This window comes from Coregonus clupeaformis, unplaced genomic scaffold (assembly GCF_020615455.1).
Source record: "Coregonus clupeaformis isolate EN_2021a unplaced genomic scaffold, ASM2061545v1 scaf0062, whole genome shotgun sequence".
NCBI lineage: Eukaryota > Metazoa > Chordata > Actinopteri > Salmoniformes > Salmonidae > Coregonus > Coregonus clupeaformis.
Window position 1 is genome coordinate 95,001 of NW_025533517.1, and position 20,642 is coordinate 115,642.

A 20,642-nucleotide genomic window follows, 5' to 3' on the forward strand; every position below is an offset into this window, starting at 1 on the left:
TGACAGTCTACTAGCCCAGTGATGACAGTCTACTAGCCCAGCGATGACAGTGTACTAGCCCAGCGATGACAGTGTACTAGCCCAGCGATGACAGTCTACTAGCCCAGCTGGCATACTTTCAGATGTTGGCATTGAGGCCCTTTATCTTCTTCCCTAGAGTCAGATGACGTCGTGGATATCATGTGTGTCTCCGTGTCCAGTATGAAGGAAGTTAGAGGTAGTTTCACAAGCCAATGCTAACTAGCGTTAGCGCAATGACTGGAAGTCTATGGGTATCTACTAGCATGCTATGTTTGGACCCCATAGACTTCCAGTCATTGCGCTAATGCTAGTTAGCAAAATCCTTCAAACTGCACGCAGATACATCATTGTATCCACAAGTTCTTCCTCATTGCCAAAATCCCAACGTATCCCTTTTAAAAGTTCCATCCATTAAAGTTGATCTCTCCTCTCCTCTCCTCTCCTCTCCTCTCCTCTCCTCTCCTCTCCTCTCCTCTCCTCTCCTCTCCTTGATCCTCTTCTCCTCTCCCTGATCCTCTTCTTCTCTACCTGATCCTCTTCTTCTCTACCTGATCCTCTTCTTCTCTACCTGATCCTCTTCTTCTCTACCTGATCCTCTTCTTCTCTCCCTGATCCTCCTCTCCTCTCCTCCCCTCCCCCTCTTCTCTCCTCTCCTCCCCCCTCCTCTCTCCTCTCCTCCCCCCTCCTCTCTCCTCTCCTCCCCTCCTCTCCTCGTCCTCGTCCTATCTAGGCTGTTGTATTATTATACTCTGTTGGAGGCGTGTGGTTGTGGATCGTACTCCTCTTCTGTCATCACCCCTGACACTCACATCAAACTGCTCAAGAAGCTACGCGCCGTCACTAACGGTAAGGAAACGGCCAGGGCCCATCCCAAATGTAGTGCACTACTTTTGACCACAGCCCTATGGTGGAGTGTATGTGTGTGTGGTGTGTGTGTGTGTGTGTTTGTATGTGTGTCGTTCCTCCCCTGGGTTCTGAACTCTACAGGAAGTTGTCAGCAGTATTTTCACGCATCACTTCCTCTCCTCCTGTCCTTCATAAGACCAGGTCTTATAACACGCAACACACACACACACACACCAGTGGAGGCTGGTGACTTGAACGGTTTAGGAGGACTGGGAGACTCACAGTATAGGCTCGGACTGCACAGATGGCAAAGCTTGTTTGAGCGATCTTCTACGACAAATAATTATAACCTAAAACAGCAATGAAAAAGGGTTAAATTGCAGCTCCAGCTGTCAGTAGGCTACTGGATAGGGCAGGTCATTTTGTGGGAGAACATTATGGAAAGATTCTCCAGTTCAGGTCCCTAGAGGGGAAAACGTTGAGGACAGAGTTCATTCTCTGATCCTTTGAAGATGTTAGTTCAAACTGTAACAAATCTGATATGTTGACTTGGGTAGGAGGACGTCCTCCCCAAGCCATCGTAATTACTGTGCAAGTCTAGGGAATGGAGTGAGAACCACGAGCCTCCATAGTATTGTATTGGAGTCATCGCAGCCGGAGTAGGATGTAAAGTAGCTGTCCTCCGGCTACACCATGGTGCTACTCTAGAGGGTGCTGTTGAGGCTACTGTAGACCTTCTTTGCAAAACATAGTGTTTTAATCACCTATTTTGGTGACGTGAATATATTAAGTATTATCTATAAAGAGTAACTTTTTTTTATGTTTCATCATTTTTATTATTTTTCATAATTTCACTGAGTAGGCTCCTCCCTTTCCTCCTCTGAGGAGCCTCCTACTTTGTGTAAACTGGAAATCACATGAGGCTGCTGTCACGGACCGGCTCGTAGCCCGTAACAAAGGGGGAGACAACACGGAGATCAGGGAATAATACAAATGTATTTATTAACTAAAGTAATCTATAAACAATTAGGGTGTGTGTAGTCAGTAATCAGTAGTGGTGGTAATGAGGGGTTTTGAGAGGTGCCAAAACAAGCCCCAAAATGCCCCAAAATACAGTGTGTCTGCATGGAGAGAGTCTCCTCAATTAATGGGGGAAAGGTGTATTTATCCCTGGGACACACCCGAACCAAGGTGTGTCCCATTTCTTTGACGACCCCCACCGACATCCTATTAAGGAAAACAAGAACAAAGAGAGAATTCGGCAGACAGAGTGGGAGGGTCGTCACACCGCATATATTGTAGTTGGGGACTTTAATAAAGCAAATCTGAGGAAAACGCTACCAACATTTTATCAACACATCTCCTGTGCTACTCGTTCATCAATAATTATTGACCATTGCTACTCCCCCTTCCATGACGGCTACAAGGCCCTCCCCCGCCCTCCCTTCGACAAATCAGATCACGTCTCCATTCTTCTCCTCCCTTCCTATAGGCAGAAACTTAAACGGGAAGTACCCGTCATCAGAATTGTTAAATGTTGGTCTGCCCAATCGGAATATATGCTTCAAGATTGTTTTGATCACGCGGACTGGGACATTTTCCGGGATGCCTCTGAGAATAACATTGACATATACACTGACATGGTGACTGAGTTCATTAGGAAGTGTATAGGGGATGTTGTTACCACTGTGACTATTAACTGTGGATAGATGGCAGCAATCGAGCAAAACGGAAAGCATGAACCACCATTTAACCACGGCAAGGTGAATGAGAACATGGATGAGTACAAACAGTCCTGCTATGCCCCCGTAAGGCATTAAGACAGGCAAAACGTCAGTACAGAGACAAAGTGGAGTGGCAATTCAACGGCTCAGACACGAAAAGTATGTGGCAGGGACTCCAGACACTCACGGATTATAAAGGGAAAACCAGCCATGTCGCGGACACCGACGCCTCGCTCCCAGACAAACTAAACCCCAAAACACCTTCTTCGCCCGCTTCGAGGAAAACACAGAGCGAAGTTAACTGAACAAAAATATAAACGTAACATGTTTCATGAGTTGAAATAAAAGATCCCAGAAATTTTCCATACGCACAAAAAGCTTATTTCTTACAAATTCTGTACACAAATGTGTTTACATCCCTGTTAGTGAGCATTTCTTTGCCAAGATAATTTGTCCACCTGACAGGTGTAGCATATCAAGAAACTGATTAAACAGCATGATCATTACACAGGTGCACCTTGTGCTGGGGACAATAAAAGGCCACTCTAAAATGTGTAGTTTTGCCACACAACACAACACCACAGATGTCTCAAGTGTTGAGGGAGCGTGCAATTGGCATGCTGACTGCAGGAATGTCCACCAGAGCTGTTGCCAGAGAATTAAATGTTCATTTCTCTACCATAAGCCACCTCCAACGTCGTTGTAGAGAATTTTGCAGTACGTCCAACCAGCCTCACAACCGCAGACCACGTGTAAGCACATCAGCCCAGGACCTCCACATCCGGCTTCTTCACCTGCGGGATCATCTGAAACCAGCCACCCGGACAGCTGATGAAACTGAGTAGTATTTATTTCTGTAATAAAGGAAAAACTCATTCTGATTGGCTGGGCCTGGCTCCCAAGTGGGCAGGCCCACCCATGGCTGAGCCCCTGCCCAGTCATATAATCCATAGATTAGGGCCTAATGGCTGCCCAGTCATATAATCCATAGATTAGGGCCTAATGGCTGCCCAGTCATATAATCCATAGATTAGGGCCTAATGGCTGCCCAGTCATATAATCCATAGATTAGGGCCTAATGGCTGCCCAGTCATATAATCCATAGATTAGGGCCTAATGGCTGCCCAGTCATATAATCCATAGATTAGGGCCTAATGGCTGCCCAGTCATATAATCCATAGATTAGGGCCTAATGGCTGCCCAGTCATATAAGCCATAGATTAGGGCCTAATGGCTGCCCAGTCATATAATCCATAGATTAGGGCCTAATGGCTGCCCAGTCATATAATCCATAGATTAGGGCCTAATGGCTGCCCAGTCATATAATCCATAGATTAGGGCCTAATGGCTGCCCAGTCATATAATCCATAGATTAGGGCCTAATGGCTGCCCAGTCATATAATCCATAGATTAGGGCCTAATGGCTGCCCAGTCATATAATCCATAGATTAGGGCCTAATGGCTGCCCAGTCATATAATCCATAGATTAGGGCCTAATGGCTGCCCAGTCATATAATCCATAGATTAGGGCCTAATGGCTGCCCAGTCATATAATCCATAGATTAGGGCCTAATGGCTGCCCAGTCATATAATCCATAGATTAGGGCCTAATGGCTGCCCAGTCATATAATCCATAGATTAGGGCCTAATGGCTGCCCAGTCATATAATCCATAGATTAGGGCCTAATGGCTGCCCAGTCATATAATCCATAGATTAGGGCCTAATGGCTGCCCAGTCATATAATCCATAGATTAGGGCCTAATGGCTGCCCAGTCATATAATCCATAGATTAGGGCCTAATGGCTGCCCAGTCATATAATCCATAGATTAGGGCCTAATGGCTGCCCAGTCATATAATCCATAGATTAGGGCCTAATGGCTGCCCAGTCATATAATCCATAGATTAGGGCCTAATGGCTGCCCAGTCATATAATCCATAGATTAGGGCCTAATGGCTGCCCAGTCATATAATCCATAGATTAGGGCCTAATGGCTGCCCAGTCATATAATCCATAGATTAGGGCCTAATGGCTGCCCAGTCATATAATCCATAGATTAGGGCCTAATGGCTGCCCAGTCATATAAACCATAGATTAGGGCCTAATGGTTTTATTTCAATTGACTGGTTTCCTTATATGGACAGAGAAATTGTTGCATGTTGCGTTTATATTTTGTTCAGTCCAAATGGGTCCAAAAACATGTTTCAAAAAATTAAATAAAATGAATAATGGAAAAGTGGTGCGTGCATATGTATTCACCCCCTTTCCTATGAAGCCCCTAAATAAGATCTGGTGCAACTAATTACCTTCAGAAGTCACATACTTAGTTAAATAAAGTCCACCTGTGTGCAATCTAAGTGTCACATGATATCAGTATATATACACCTGTTCTGAAAGGCCGCAGAGTCTGCAACACCACTAAGCAAGGGGCACCACCAAGCAAGCGGCACCATGAAGACCATTAAATCCATTATTAAAAAATGGAAAGAATATGGCACCACAACAAACCTGCCAAGAGAGGGCCGCCCACCAAAACTCATGGACCACGCAAGGAGGGCATTAATCAGAGAGGCAACAAAGAGACCAAAGATAACCCTGAAGGAGCTGCAAAGCTCCACAGCGGAGATTGGAGTATCTGTCCATAGGACCACTTTAAGCCGTACGCTCCACAGAGCTGGGCTATACAGAAGAGTGGCCAGAAAAAACCTCAATCCAATTGAGAATCTGTGGTATAACTTAAAGATTGCTGTTCACCAGTGGAACCCATCCAACTTGAAGGAGCTGGAGCAGTTTTGCCTTAAAGAATGGGCAAAAATACCAGTGGCTAGATGTGCCAAGCTTATAGAGACATACCCCTAGAGACTTGCAGCTGTAATTGCTGCAAAAGGTGGCTCTACAAAGTATTGACTTTGGGGGGGGGGGGTGAATAGTTATGCACGCTCAAGTTTGTTTCACAACAAAAAAATATTTTGCATCTTCAAAGTGGTAGGCATGTTGTGTAAATCAAATGATACAAACCCCCAAAAAATCAATTTTAATTCCAGGTTGTAAGGCAACAAAATAGGAAAAATGCCACGGGGGTGAATACTTTTGCAAGCCACTGACCATAACATAGCATACCATTCCTTTCTGCTATATACAGTGCATTCGGAAAGTATTCAGACCCTTTGACTTTTTCCACATTTTAAATAGTTTTTTCCCCTCATCAATCTAAACACAGTACACTATAATGACAACGCAATAACAGGTTTTTAGAAATGTTTGCAAATTCAATGTGAAATATCACTTCTACATAGGTATTCAGACCCTTTACTCAGTACTTTGTTGAAGCACCTTTGGCAGCGATTAAAGCCTCAAGTCTTCTTGGGTATGATGCTACAAACTTGGCACACCTGTATTTGGGGAGTTTCTCCCATTCTTCTCTGCAGATCCTCTCAAGCTCTGTCAGGTTGGATAGGGAGCATCGCTGCACAGCTATTTTCAGGTCTCTCCAGAGATGTTTGATCGGGTTCAAGTCTGGGCTCTGGCTGGGCTTGGGGACCTTTAATACTGTATAAATGTTTTGGTACCCTTCCCCAGATCTGTGCCTCGACACAATCCTGTCTCTGAGCTCTACGGACAATTCCTTCAACCTCATGACTTGGTTTTTGCTCTGACATGCACTGTCAACTGTGGGATCTTAAATAGACAGGTGTGTGCCTTTCGAAATCATGTCCAATCAATTGAAGAAACATCTCAAGGATGATCAATGGAAACAGGATGCACCTGAGCTCAATTTTGAGTCTCATAGCAAAGGGTCTGAATACTTATGTAAATAAGGTATTTTTTTAATCTAAAAACCTGTTTTCGCTTTGTCATTACGGGGTATTGTGTGTAGATTGCTGAGGAAAAATGTATATTTAATCAATTTTAGAATAAGGCTTTAACGTAACAAAATGTGGATAAGGTCAAGGGGTCTGAATACTTTCCCGAAGGCACTGTATATATTTCTATATGTTCCCTCAGGGCTGGACTACCGTAAGATGACAGACGAGGTGTCGGACCCCCTGGCCGCTCTGGAACCTGTTCTAACCAGTCAGAACGTCCTGTCCATCTCCAAACTGGCCAATCGGCTCCCTCGCCCAGGAGGGGGTGTGGTCTCGGCTAGCGCAGTGCACGCAACTTGGCTGGGGAAGCTGTTCTGGAGGGGAGACCCACAGGTTTACATTTTAATTTAACCTTTATTTAAACAGGGAGTCATATTTTTTAAACGAGCCCTGTAATACAAACGTTTTTCCACTGTATTTTTATGTTTGAATCCATGAAGTTGATTGCAAAAAAAATTGTTTATTAAGGTTTTAGAGAATGTGAAGTTAGGATAGCCTGAAGGTTTTATACTTGGTCTTGTAGCTTTAATTGGCTGAGGAGCAGGACCATTTCAATTAGCTACCTCTATATTCCTATGATTTCCATTCAAACACATATTAATTTATGCAAATTGTAAATGGTTATCGTTCAAAAAAGTATACATATTATACAAAATCTGATTGTAAGCATTCTAAGTAGGGTCAGTCAGAACATCTCAGCGTTGGTTTGTAGTTGAAAGGGTTCCATCTGTCAACCTCCACTAAGGGCCAAGTGTCAGGGGGTTTTCGCTCGCTCCTACTTGATTAATTAATTAAGGTCACTAATTAGTAAGGAACTCCCCTCACCTTATTGTCTAGGCCTTAATTGAAAGGAAAAACCAAAACCAAAGGGGTGATGAGTCTAGATGTATTGTTGATTTATTACCATTCATGTCTATGGCACTTTTTTTTTTTTCTTTTTTTTGCCGTTGGAATGATTCTGTATCATTTTAAATATTGTTGTAGTTCAAAAAGTATAAAAATATTTGATCAAGCAACCTGCTGGTCTGCACGTTTTAAAGTTGGTTTCGTGTTAATAGCTTAAGCGATTTAAGCACTAGAGCGAGTGGAATATATGGAATATATGTATGTATTTATTCTCTGAATATATTAAATGTAATATAGTAATATAATATACAGTACCAGTCAAAAATGTGGACACACCTACTCATTCCAGGGTTTTTCTTTATTTGTACTATTTTCTACATTGTAGAAAAGTAGTGAAGACATCAAAACTATGAAATAACACATATGGAATCATGTAGTAACCCAAAAAGTATTAAACAAATCAAAATATATTTTATATTTGAGATTCTTCAAAGTAGCCACCCTTTGCCTTGATGACAGCTTTGCACACTCTTGGCATTCTCTCAACCAGCTTCATGAGGTAGTCACCTGGAATGCATTTCAATTAACATGTGTGCCTTGTTAAAAGTTAATTTGTGGAATTTCTTTCCTCCTTAATGCGTTTGAGCCAATCAGTTGTGTTGTGACAAGGTGGGGGTGGTATACAGAAGATAGCCCTATTTGGTAAAAGACCAAGTCCATATTATGGCAAGCACAGCTCAAATAAGCAAAGAGAAACAACAGTCCATCATTACTTGACTGACCTTCATGTCTTAAATCCGGAAAATTTCAAGAACTTTGAAAGTTTCTTCAAGTGCAGTCGCAAAAACCATCAAGCGCTATGATGAAACTGGCTCTCATGAGTACTGTCACATGAAAAGGAGAACCAGAGTTACCTCTGCTGCAGAGGATAAGTTCATTAGAGTTAACCGCACCTCAGATTGCTGCCTAAATAAATGTTTCACTGAGTTCAAGTAACAGACACATCTCAACATCAACTGTTCAGAGGAGACTGCGTGAATCAAGCCTTCATGGTCGAATTGCTGCAAATAAACCACTACTAAAGGACATCAATAAGAAGAAGAGACTTGCTTGGGCCAAGAAACACGAGCAATGGACATTAGACCGGTGGAAATCTGTCCTTTGGTCTGATGAGTCAAATTAGTGTCTCCTGCTCCTTGAAAATGGCAGCTCTAGCCTTTAGCTCAGTTCGGATATTGTCTGTAATCCACGGCTTCTGGTTGGGATATGTACGTACGGTCACTGTGGGGACGACGTCGTCGATGCACTTATTAATGAAGCCGATGACTGATATGGTAATCTCCTCAATGTTATCGGATGAATCCCGGAACATATTCCAGTCTGTGAATGCTATGTGTTGCATATTTGGAGTAAAGTAATACTTCTGCCCATTTCAAGGAAACCGCTGTTATTTACCCCCCTTGTTGGTTATGATGGGCTGATCAGATCTGTTATTTACCCCCCTTGTTGGTTATGATGGGCTGATCAGATCTGTTATTTACCCCCCTTGTTGGTTATGATGGGCTGATCAGAGCTGTTATTTACCCCCCTTGTTGGTTATGATGGGCTGATCAGATCTGTTATTTACCCCCCTTGTTGGTTATGATGGGCTGATCAGAGCTGTTATTTACCCCCCTTGTTGGTTATGATGGGCTGATCAGATCTGTTATTTACCCCCCTTGTTGGTTATGATGGGCTGATCAGAGCTGTTATTTACCCCCTTGTTGGTTATGATGGGCTGATCAGAGCTGTTATTTACCCCCCTTGTTGGTTATGATGGGCTGATCAGAGCTGTTATTTACCCCCCTTGTTGGTTATGATGGGCTGATCAGAGCTGTTATTTACCCCCCTTGTTGGTTATGATGGGCTGATCAGAGCTGTTATTTACCCCCCTTGTTGGTTATGATGGGCTGATCAGATCTGTTATTTACCCCCCTTGTTGGTTATGATGGGCTGATCAGAGCTGTTATTTACCCCCCTTGTTGGTTATGATGGGCTGATCAGAGCTGTTATTTACCCCCCTTGTTGGTTATGATGGGCTGATCAGATCTGTTATTTACCCCCTTGTTGGTTATGATGGGCTGATCAGAGCTGTTATTTACCCCCCTTGTTGGTTATGATGGGCTGATCAGAGCTGTTATTTACCCCCCTTGTTGGTTATGATGGGCTGATCAGAGCTGTAAATTGTTTAAGCTGTAGTCAAGGCTTTATTAACCTACAGTGCCTTGAGAAAGTATTCACACCTCTTGAGTAGTTCCATATTTTGTTGTGTTATAGCCTGAATTTAAAATGGATTATTTTGAGATTTTGTGTCACTTGCTGACACACAATACCCCATAATGTCAAAGTGGAATTATGTAAATGAAAAGCTGAAATGGCATGAGTCAATAAGTATTCAACACCTTTTTATGGCAAGCATAAATACGTTAAAGAGTAAAGATTTGCTTAAGTCACAGTAAGTTGCAATATGTTGCATGGACTCACTCTGTGCAATAATAGTCTTTAACATGATTTTTGAATGACTACCTCATCTCTGTACCCCACACATGCAATTATCTGTAGAATTTTTTTAAGAATGTGCAAATATTGTACAAGCCAGGTGTGCAAAGCTCTTAGAGACTTGCCCAGATAGATTCACAGCTGTAATCGCTGCCAAAGGTGATTCTAACATGTATTGACTCAGGGGTGTGAATACTTATGTCAATTCAATTTTTCTGTATTTAATTTTCAATACATTTGCAAACATTTTAAAAATATACATAATTCACTTTGATGTTGGCGTATTGTGTGTAGATGGGTGGAGAAAAAAAAGAGTATGTACTCCATTTAGAATTCAGGCTGAAAATGTGGAATAGGTCAAGGGGTATGAATACTTTCTGAAGGCACTGTGTGGCTGGTTAATTATGGCTGGCATTATTTACAATCTGCCACAATATCAATGTTGCTAGCTAAGTTATACGAGGGGGTAGTAGGCCTAGTTGGACAAGGCTATCTGAATGTGCACATGATGGAAGTTAAAGGTCGCCTAAATATTCATTATTTATTAGAAAAAAATGCACTGACTGTGACTAAAATGGCTGTGACTAAAACAAGAATAAAATTGTCCAGAGTTTTAGTTGACTGATAATAATTAAAACTAACGAATGATTAAATGATTAAAATGTAACTAAGACTAAAAAATATTTTAATACATACTAAGACTAAAAATAAATCTAAAATAGCTGCCAAAATTAACACTGCTCTAAATTTCGACAAACAACTTTTTATTTGGTAGCGGAAAATGTTATTCTTATTCCAGATTTGAATAGCAGAAAAGAAGACCAAGATGTCATGTTGTAAAAGTTGTCAACATTTATAGAAATAAATTGTTAATGTGGTTTTTAAAACAGCTGTATCGTTTGATCGGTAGAATATATTTGTATTACTATTTTTCAGATTTGAATAGCAGAGAAGTAGAGGAAGATTTCATATGCTTTAACATTTTGTGTAAGTTGATGTCAAAGTGGTCAAATTAGCTGATCTGTGTCAAAGGTTGTATTGTTGCATTTACAGTGAATGGGAATGTTGGAATTCATGATGTCACAATGGAGACCTTTTAGAATGTTGAAAAGTCCCATGGAAGTGGATGAAGAACAACAATGACAAAAAGCTTAATAGTTTAAAAGGTATCAAATAAAATATACAGTATCAAAAAGTTGTATACAAGCAACTCAATCTAGACCAGGCTGCGCGTTTTAAATCTTAAACGACATTTCTAGCTTAAACAGTGTAGCATTCCACGACACAATAACATAATACTGTATGTCGGATATTTAAAGCGTGGACTCTTTCTTCTCAAGCCCCACTAATAAGATGTATGGAAGGAATCTAGAGTTTGGCTTTGCCTTCAGCAAGCACACCTAAAAACACGTCAGCAAGCACACCTAAAAACACGTCAGCAAGCACACCTAAAAACACGTCAGCAAGCACACCTAAAAACACGTCAGCAAGCACACCTAAAAACACGTCAGCAAGCACACCTAAAAACACGTCAGCAAGCACACCTAAAAACACGTCAGCAAGCACACCTAAAAACACGTCAGCAAGCACACCTAAAAACACGTCAGCAAGCACACCTAAAAACACGTCAGCAAGCACACCTAAAAACACGTCAGCAAGCACACCTAAAAACACGTCAGCAAGCACACCTAAAAACACGTCCCCTCCTCTGTTCTAAAGGTTTTAAAGAGACCCCCCCAGACAGAACAGGACTACCTCCACGCGTACGACACCTGCGCCAAATACCTGGACAGACTGCTTCCTGCTGACGCTGTACACTTCCTGGATGACATAACGTTCTCCCCGCTTGCAGCCAATCAGGTGAGGATTTGATGACGGTGATGATGGTGTTGGTGATGATGGTGGGGGTGGTGATGATGGGGGTGGTGATGGTGGGGGTGGTGATGATGAGAATGAAGAGGGTGGGGAGTGTCTGTCTGGGTGGGATGTGGATGTCTGGGTGGGGTGTGGATGTCTGGGTGGGGTGTGGATGTCTGGGTGGGGTGTGGATGTCTGGGTGGGGTGTGGATGTCTGGGTGGGGGTGTGGATGTCTGGGTGGGGTGTGGATGTCTGGGTGGGGTGTGGATGTCTGGGTGGGGGTGTGGATGTCTGGGTGGGGTGTGGATGTCTGGGTGGGGTGTGGATGTCTGTTTTGGAAGTGGATGCGAATAGATTAAGTTAAGGCATTTTCAACACACAAATGTTTCTTAAAAAGATAAGAAGAGAAGTAGTCGATTTCTCCTCAACCCTCAACCATGAAAGATTGTCATGCACGTTGTTGTTAGTTCTGTGTGTGCAGTGAAGGGCAAGGCGTGCTGCTTTGTTTTGAGACCGCTGCAGCTTTGCTAGGGTCTTTCTTTGCTGCGCCTGACCATGTTACCGGACAGTAATCAAGATGGGACAAGACCAGAGTCTGAACAACTAGTACAGTTGATCTTTGTGTCAAAAAACGCAGAACATCTTTTTATAACAGACTTGACCACGATAACTGACTATCCAATAGTGAGTTAAATGGTTCCTCTTCCCAGTTGTTTCTCCAGGTTAGGAATATACTGGTGTAGCTATCCACATCAGTTGCTTGGCAACCTGGTAACTGGCAGCAAGCAACATGAGCTCCTAACATTTTGAGAATTTTGTTAATTTGTTAACAGAATAAGAAAAATAATAGTTGTCATAAAATCATCAACCGCAGAAGCAGAGAATGTAAGACTTCTGAAATACCAAGAAGCTAATGCGCTATTAGCGTTAGCAAAATCTAATAACAAGCTCGGAACACATGCTGATATCCTAATGAAGGACCAAGACATTCACGCCCAGGTGCATCTTTTGAAAATAAAAACAATGGGGTTGAAATTGAATACCCTAAAGATATTTTTAAACAACCAGAGCAAAGAAACAATTCAAAGAGAAGACCCCGAGGGACAACCCAGACACCTACAGCCTGGCGCTCTGCTATCACTGCTGCCCTACCCTATACCAGGAAGGGTCACTGTGGAGGGAGAACAGAAAAGAGGAAGGACTGACGTTAACATTTCTAACAATGGAACAACAGTGGGCAGGGTCCTGGGAGCAGCCTGGAGGAGTTCCGAAGGGAGGTTCCCAACAGTGGGCAGGGTCCTGGGAGCAGCCTGGAGGAGTTCCAAAGGGAGGTTCCCAACAGTGGGCAGGGTCCTGGGAGCAGCCTGGAGGAGTTCCAAAGGGAGGTTCCCAACAGTGGGCAGGGTCCTGGGAGAAGCCTGGAGGAGTTCCAAAGGGAGGTTCCCAACAGTGGGCAGGGTCCTGGAAGCAGCCTGGAGGAGATCCAAGGGAGGTTCCCAACAGTGGGCAGGGTCCTGGGAGCAGCCTGGAGGAGTTCCAAAGAAAGGTTCCCAACAGTGGGAAGGGTCCTGGGAGCAGCCTGGAGGAGTTCCAAGGGGAGGTTCCCAACAGTGGGCAGGGTCCTGGGAGCAGCCTGGAGGAGTTCCAAAGGGAGGTTCCCAACAGTGGGCAGGGTCCTGGGAGCAGCCTGGAGGAGATCCAAGGGAGGTTCCCAACAGTGGGCAGGGTCCTGGGAGCAGCCTGGAGCAGATCGAGTGGTCCTCTGTAGCTCAGCTGGTAGAGCACGGCGCTTGTAACGCCAAGGTAGTGGGTTCGATCCCCGGGACCACCCATACACAAAAAATTTATGCACGCATGACTGTAAGTCGCTTTGGATAAAAGCGTCTGCTAAATGGCATATTATTATTATTATTATCCAAGGGAGGTTCCCAACAGTGGGCAGGGTCCTGGGAGCAGCCTGGAGGAGTTCCTAAGGAGGTTCCCAACAGTGGGCAGGGTCCTGGGAGCAGCCTGGAGGAGATCCAAGGGAGGTTCCCAACAGTGGGCAGGGTCCTGGGAGCAGCCTGGAGGAGTTCCAAAGGGAGGTTCCCAACAGTGGGCAGGGTCCTGGGAGCAGCCTGGAGGAGTTCCAAAGGGAGGTTCCCAACAGTGGGCAGGGTCCTGGGAGCAGCCTGGAGGAGTTCCAAAGGGAGGTTCCCAACAGTGGGCAGGGTCCTGGGAGCAGCCTGGAGGAGTTCCAAGGGAGGTTCCCAACAGTGGGCAGGGTCCTGGGAGCAGCCTGGAGGAGTTCCAAAGGGAGGTTCCCAACAGTGGGCAGGGTCCTGGGAGAAGCCTGGAGGAGTTCCAAAGGGAGGTTCCCAACAGTGGGCAGGGTCCTGGGAGCAGCCTGGAGGAGTTCCAAAGGGAGGTTCCCAACAGTGGGCAGGGTCCTGGGAGCAGCCTGGAGGAGTTCCAAGGGAGGTTCCCAACAGTGGGCAGGGTCCTGGGAGCAGCCTGGAGGAGTTCCCATGGAGGTTCCCAACACCAAAAACAGCCACAGAGCGCTTTAAACAGGAAGAGCCAGAGGTGAAGGCTACCCGTGAAGATTTGTCAATATCAGAAACATCAACAGGGTACCCCTCCCCACCTCCTCATTCCCGCCACTCCCCCAGAGTTAATGCTCTGAAAGACAGCCTGGCTGAACAAAAGAGAGACTACACCATCTTCAATGAAAATACCAGACCAGACCCACAGACCTGCAACCAGACCAGACCCACAGACCTGCAACCAGACCAGACCCACAGACCAGACCAGACCAGACCCACAGACCTACAACCAGACCAGACCAGACCAGACCAGACCCACAGACCAGACCCACAGACCAGACCTACAACCAGACCCACAGACCTGCAACCAGACCAGACCAGACCCACAGACCTACAACCAGACCAGACCAGACCCACAGACCTGCAACCAGACCAGACCCACAGACCTACAACCAGACCAGACCAGACCCACAGACATGCAACCAGACCAGACCAGACCTGCAACCAGACCAGACCCACAGACCTACAACCAGACCAGACCAGACCCACAGACATGCAACCAGACCAGACCAGACCTGACCCACAGACCAGATCCACAGACCTACAACCAGACCAGACCAGACCCACAGACCTACAACCAGACCAGACCCACAGACCAGATGGTCATCCTGTGTGACTCCAACAGAAAATACCTTGATGGAAGACAGCTGTTCCCAAGGAGAAGAGTGAGGAAGATCTGGTGCCCAACTACGCAGTCTGCCCTTGGATTCCTGGCAGAGCAGAGGCTGAGAGCACCGACCCACATCATCCTCCACGCAGGGAGGAATGATCTCAGCACAGGCAGGGTGGATGTAGCCAACGCTCTGAACCAGGTGGCCGTAACAACCACACAGATCTACCCCAGAGCCATGATCAGCATCTCCACTCTTCTGCCCAGAACAGATATACATCAGAGAGCCATCCACAGGATAAATGCTGAAGTGTCTTGTAACTGAGCTCTGATTCAGAATGTGCACATCAGAAGGACATTCATCATGATCAACTCTATGTCCACATCAACAGAGAACAGATGAGAGCCTTTGCAAAGGTTCAGAAGGGGACAGATTTGGACATAAGGTCACACGACCACGTCAAAGGGACTCTAAGCCAAGGCAACACAACACCCATACCCCTCGACAACTCAAGCAGCCTGAGAAAAGGATGAACAAACGCCAGCCCTCTACCCAGAGAGACAGTTATGCTACAGTGACATCCAGGGTAAACCTCAGCCATCTACCCAGAAAGACTGTTATTCTAAATCAAATCAAAATCAAATGCATTGGTCACATACACATGGTTAGCAGATATTATTGTGAGTGCAGTGAAATGCGTGTGCTTCTAGTTCCGACAGTGCATTAATATCTAACAAGTAATATCTAATAGTTCCACAACAAAAACCTAATATGCACAAATCTAAGGAATGGAATGGAATAAGAATATATAAATATATGGATGAGCAATGTCATTATCAGAGCAGCATAGGCTAAGATGCAATAGATAGTATAGAATACAAAATATACATATGAGACGGGTAATGCAAGATATGTAAACATTATTAAAGTGGCGTTATTAAATTGACTAGCATTCCATTTATTAAAGTGGCCAGTCTCTCGGTCCCAGCTTTGATGCACCTGTACTGACCTCGCCTTCTGGATGATAGCGGGGTGAACAGGCAGTGGCTCGGGTGGTTGATGTCCTTGATGATCTTTTTGGCCTTCCTGTGACATCGGGTGCTGTAGGTGTCCTGGAGGGCAGGCAGTGGGCCCCCAGTGATGCGTTCGGCAGACCGCACCACCCTCTGGAGAGCCCTGCGGTTGCGGGCGGTGCAGTTGCCGTACCAGGCGGTGATACAGCCCGACAGGATGCTCTCAATTGTGCATCTGTAAAGGTGTGTGAGGGTTTTAGGTGCCAAGCCAAATTTCTTCAGTCTCCTGAGGTTGAAGAGACGCTGTTGTGCCTTCTTCACCACACTGTCTGTGTGGGTGGACCATTTCAGTTTGTCAGTGATATGTAAGCCGAGTAACTTAAAACTTTCCACCTTCTCCACTGTGGTCCCGTCAATGTGGATAGGGGGGTGCACCCTCTGCTGTTTCCTGAAGTCCACGATCATCTCCTTTGTTTTGTTGATGTTGTGAGAGGTTATTTTCCTGGCACCACACTCCCAGAGCCCTCACCTCCTCCCTGTAGGCCAGTGCTTCTCAATTATTTTCTGTCAATTATAGTCAGACGTCATATCAATGAACTGGTCCTCCTCTGCAGAGCTGAAACCAGTTGGAGCTGGTGCATTGAAAGGATCTCTCACCCAGTCATATTGGGAACTGTTTTCAGGGAAGTACTTTTTAAAGAATCCCATCAGTGATGAAATATGCTCCTTAATATATGGAATCACTGAGGTGGCATCATAGTCAGTAGTGTCAACAAATTCATGCAGGTTCTCGAATGAATCAGTATTTCCTTCATCAAGTCGCCTGCCCCACATTGCAAGCTTTCGAGTGAAAGAGCTGATCTTGTCTGTGACCTGAGGGAGGTGTTTATCTTTCCCTTGAAGCTGTAGATTTAGTTCATTTAGCTTTCCAAATATGTCACTCAGGTAGGCCAGTTTTGCCAGGAAGTTCTCATCACTAAATTTTTCTGCGAGGTCATACTTGTGCTCCTGCTCCCAAAACATTCTTATCTGCTCTCTGAGCTCAGAAACTCGGGACAAGACTTTTCCTCGTGACAGCCACCTTGCTTCACTGTGAAACAGCACAGCTTGATGTTCAGCTCCCCTCTTCCTCACAGATAGCAGAGAAGACTCTTGTTTTTAGTGGTCTGGTCTTTATAAAATTGACTACACCTACAATGTCAGTCATAACCTCACTTAATTCAGAGGAAAGGTGCCTTGATGCCAGTGCTTCTCTGTGTATAACACAGTGTGTCCACTCAGCATTAGGTGAGGCCTTCTTGATGAGTGCCCGAAGACATTTTCTCATCCCTGCCATGGTCTGTGCATCATCACTGCAAACACCAATGCAGTTCTCCCACTTTAGCCCATTCTCAGTCAGGAAGCAGTCCAGCATTTTGAATAGCTCTTCAGCTGTGGCTCTGTCTCTGACATATTTACAAAAAAAGTAGATCCTCACACGGGGAGTTTGTCATGTCAAAACGTACATAAGCGATAAACAAACAGTCTTTGTTGCTGTCAGTTGCTTCATCGAACTGTAAGGCAAAACGTTTGTCTTTTGAGTTTATCTACCAGCTGATCTTTAAGATCGTTAGCAATGTCATTTATACGTCAGGCGACAGTGTCATTGGACAGAGGGATAGTTTTGATTTTTGCAGCACTTGCGTCATCCAGCATGACAGAGACCATGTCTAATGCTGCAGGCAGTATCAGCTCCTCTGCTATGGAGTGGGGTTTTCTGCACTGAGCCATTTGGTACGCCACCTTATATGATGCTAACAGTGCTCGCTGGTTTACTGAAGTAGCATTCACAAAGCGGGACGATTGTTGCCAATATTCGGCACGTTTTCGCTGAAAAAACTCAAGCGGCTTTATCAGCGTGATTGGGCTGTAATGTCTTTAAGTGACGTCTTCATTTATTTGGCTTCGTGCTGTCCGCTGCCAACGTTTTTAGACACAGTAAACACACCGGTCTTTCCTCGTCTCCCACCGTAGTCACAGTGAAGCCAAGCGCCACATACGCTTCGTCATATTTCCTCGTCTTCGCTTTCGGGAGACGTACGTTTGTCTCATTATCTCCGTCTCTCTCCGCCTTTCTTTTCATCCCTGTTAGATATGTTTCCATGGTGTCTCTTAAGGGTTTGTTACCTGCACTTCATATCTCCTGCTCTGTGCTCTGTGCTCTTGTTCGGTGCAAAAAAACCTACTCCCTGCGGCAAAAAAAAGCATGTTCCCCGGGGTCACACGCGCCCCCCCTGGCATCGCTCCGAGCCCCCCCAGGGGGGCGCGCCCCACTATTTGAGAAGGACTGCTGTAGGCGGTCTCGTCATTGTTGGTAATCAAGCCTACTACTGTTGTGTCGTCTGCAAACTTGATGATTGAGTTGGAGGCGTGGTTGAGACCCAGGGCCTCAAGCTTGATGATGAGCTTGGAGGGTACTATGGAGTTGAATGCTGAGCTGTAGTCAATGAACAGCATTCTTACATAGGTATTCTTCTTGTCCAGATGGGATAGGGCAGTGTGCAGTGTGATGGCGATTGCATTGTCTGTGGACCTATTGGGGCAGTATGCAAATTGAAGTGGGTCTAGGGTGACAGGTAAGGTGGAGGTGATATGATCCTTGACTAGCCTCTCAAAGCACTTCATGATGACAGAAGTGAGTGCTACGGGGCGATAGTCATTTAGTTCAGTTACCTTTGCATTCTTGGGTACAGGAACAATGGTTGCCATCTTGAAGCATGTGGGGACAGCAGACTGGGATAGGGAGAAATTGACTATGTCCGTAAACACACCAGCCAGCTGGTCTGTGCATGCTCTGAGGACACGGTTAGGGATGCCATCTGGGCCGGCAGCCTTGCGAGGTTAACCCGTTTAAATGTCTTACTCACGTCGGCCACAGAGAAGGAGAGCCCACAGTCCTTGGGAGCGGGCCGCGTCGGTGGCACTGTGTTATCCTCAAAGCAGGCGAAGAAGGTGTTTAGCTTGTCTGGAAGCTAGACGTCGGTGTCCGCGACGGGGCTGGTTTTCCCATTGTAGTCTGTGATTGTCTGTAAACCCGGACACATACGTTTCGTGTCTGAGCCGTTGAATTGCGACTCCACTTTGTCTCTGTACTGACGTTTTGCCTGTTTGATAGCCTTGCGGAGGGAACGACCACTCTGTTTGTATTCTGCCATATTCCCCGTCACCTTGTGATGGTTAAATGCGGTGGTTCGTGCTTTCAGTTTTTCACGAATGATGCCATCTATCCACTGTTTTTTGGTTAGGGTAGGTTTTAATAGTCACAGTGGGTACGACATCTCCTATACACTTCCTTTTTAAACCCACACACCGAATCAGCGTATTACTCTGAGGCTACCCGGAACATCCCAATCCACGTGGAACCTTGAAGTGTGGATTCCGATTGGTCAGACCAGCGTTGAATAGTCCTAAGCACGGGTACTTCCTGTTTGAGTTTCTGCCTATAGGAAGGGAGTTGCAAAATGGAGTCGTGGTCAGATTTGCCGAAGGGAGGGCGGGGGAGGGCATTGTATGCATAGCGGAAATTAGTGTAACAATGGTCCAGTGTTTTTCCAGCGCGAGTGCTACAGTCAATATGCTGATAGAATTTAGGTCGCCTTTTTCTCAAATTTGCTTTGTTAAAATCCCCATCTACAATAAATGCAGCCTCAGGATATATGGTTTCCTGTGACATCCAGGGTAAACCCCCAGCCATCTACCCAGAGAGACAGTTATTCTACAGTGACATCCAGGAGAGCACCCACAGGTCCCATCCAACAGAACCTCAACAGAGCTCCAGAACAGTGAGCTGAGAGAATCCCAGGAGCTCAGCCAGAGAGCTATGCTGAGACGGCACGGAGGCCTGCAAACCCTGCAGCATCTAAACTTAATCAGATAAGACACCTCCTGATGCATTCATTTAGTTGTATTATTTGTATTGCTATTATTTACTCAGATAGAATAACAGAGACTGAAGGCGTATCCGTGGAAACGACCGTAGCCTGCTACCCAAAACAGACATGCTCAGAGCATGGGGAGAAACTCATAAGCCTCACATATTAACAATTTCAGAGACATGGTTGAATAGCAACACTGTGTATTCACAGTTTTGATGTCTTCACTATTTTTCTACAATGTAGAAAATAGTAAAAATAAAGAAAAACCCTTGAATGAGTAGGTGTGTCCAAACTTTTGACTGGTGCTGTATGTTAAGGAACACTTAACTTTACGCTACTCCTTTCAACAACAGCAGCAATGACAAATTCCAAGGGTACATCATGAGGTTGGAGTAAGATCTTTCAGATACAAAGGCCCAACTGACTGGCATAATGTACCTATAGAAATCAGGGCATTAAAATGTCACAGTGAATTTAAGAAAGCCCTTTTCCTAATGTTAAGAACAAACTGTTTGTGTTTTTATCTAATAGAAACATCACCATGTGAAGATATTTGTAATTATGGATGTATATATTATAGGTACTTATTTGTATTAGGTGTATTACTAGTTGTAGCAGTAGTTTTTATTAGTTGTATTCATAGTTGTAGCAATAGTTTTTATTAGTTGTATTAGTCGTTTTATTAGTTGTATTTGTAGTTTTATTAGTTGTAGTTGTAGCAGTAGTTATATTAGTTGTAGTTGTAGCAGTTGTTATATTGGTTGTAGTTGTAGTTTTATTAGTTGTAGTTGTAGTTTTATTAGTTGTAGTTGTAGTTTTA

General features: G+C 44.8%; 1 protein-coding gene across 1 annotated transcript in view; it reads left to right on the plus strand.

Moving 5' to 3' along the window:
* Nucleotides 1–20,642, plus strand: part of nbas (NBAS subunit of NRZ tethering complex) — a gene marked incomplete at its 5' end in the record, with an annotated part of 175,661 nt that overhangs the window by 85,029 nt on the left and 69,990 nt on the right. The window contains 3 exons of the mRNA XM_045212901.1: nucleotides 752–867; nucleotides 6,597–6,790; nucleotides 11,561–11,701. Of these exons, the coding sequence (XP_045068836.1) occupies nucleotides 752–867; nucleotides 6,597–6,790; nucleotides 11,561–11,701 (451 nt within the window). The remainder of the gene's footprint in view (nucleotides 1–751; nucleotides 868–6,596; nucleotides 6,791–11,560; nucleotides 11,702–20,642) is intronic.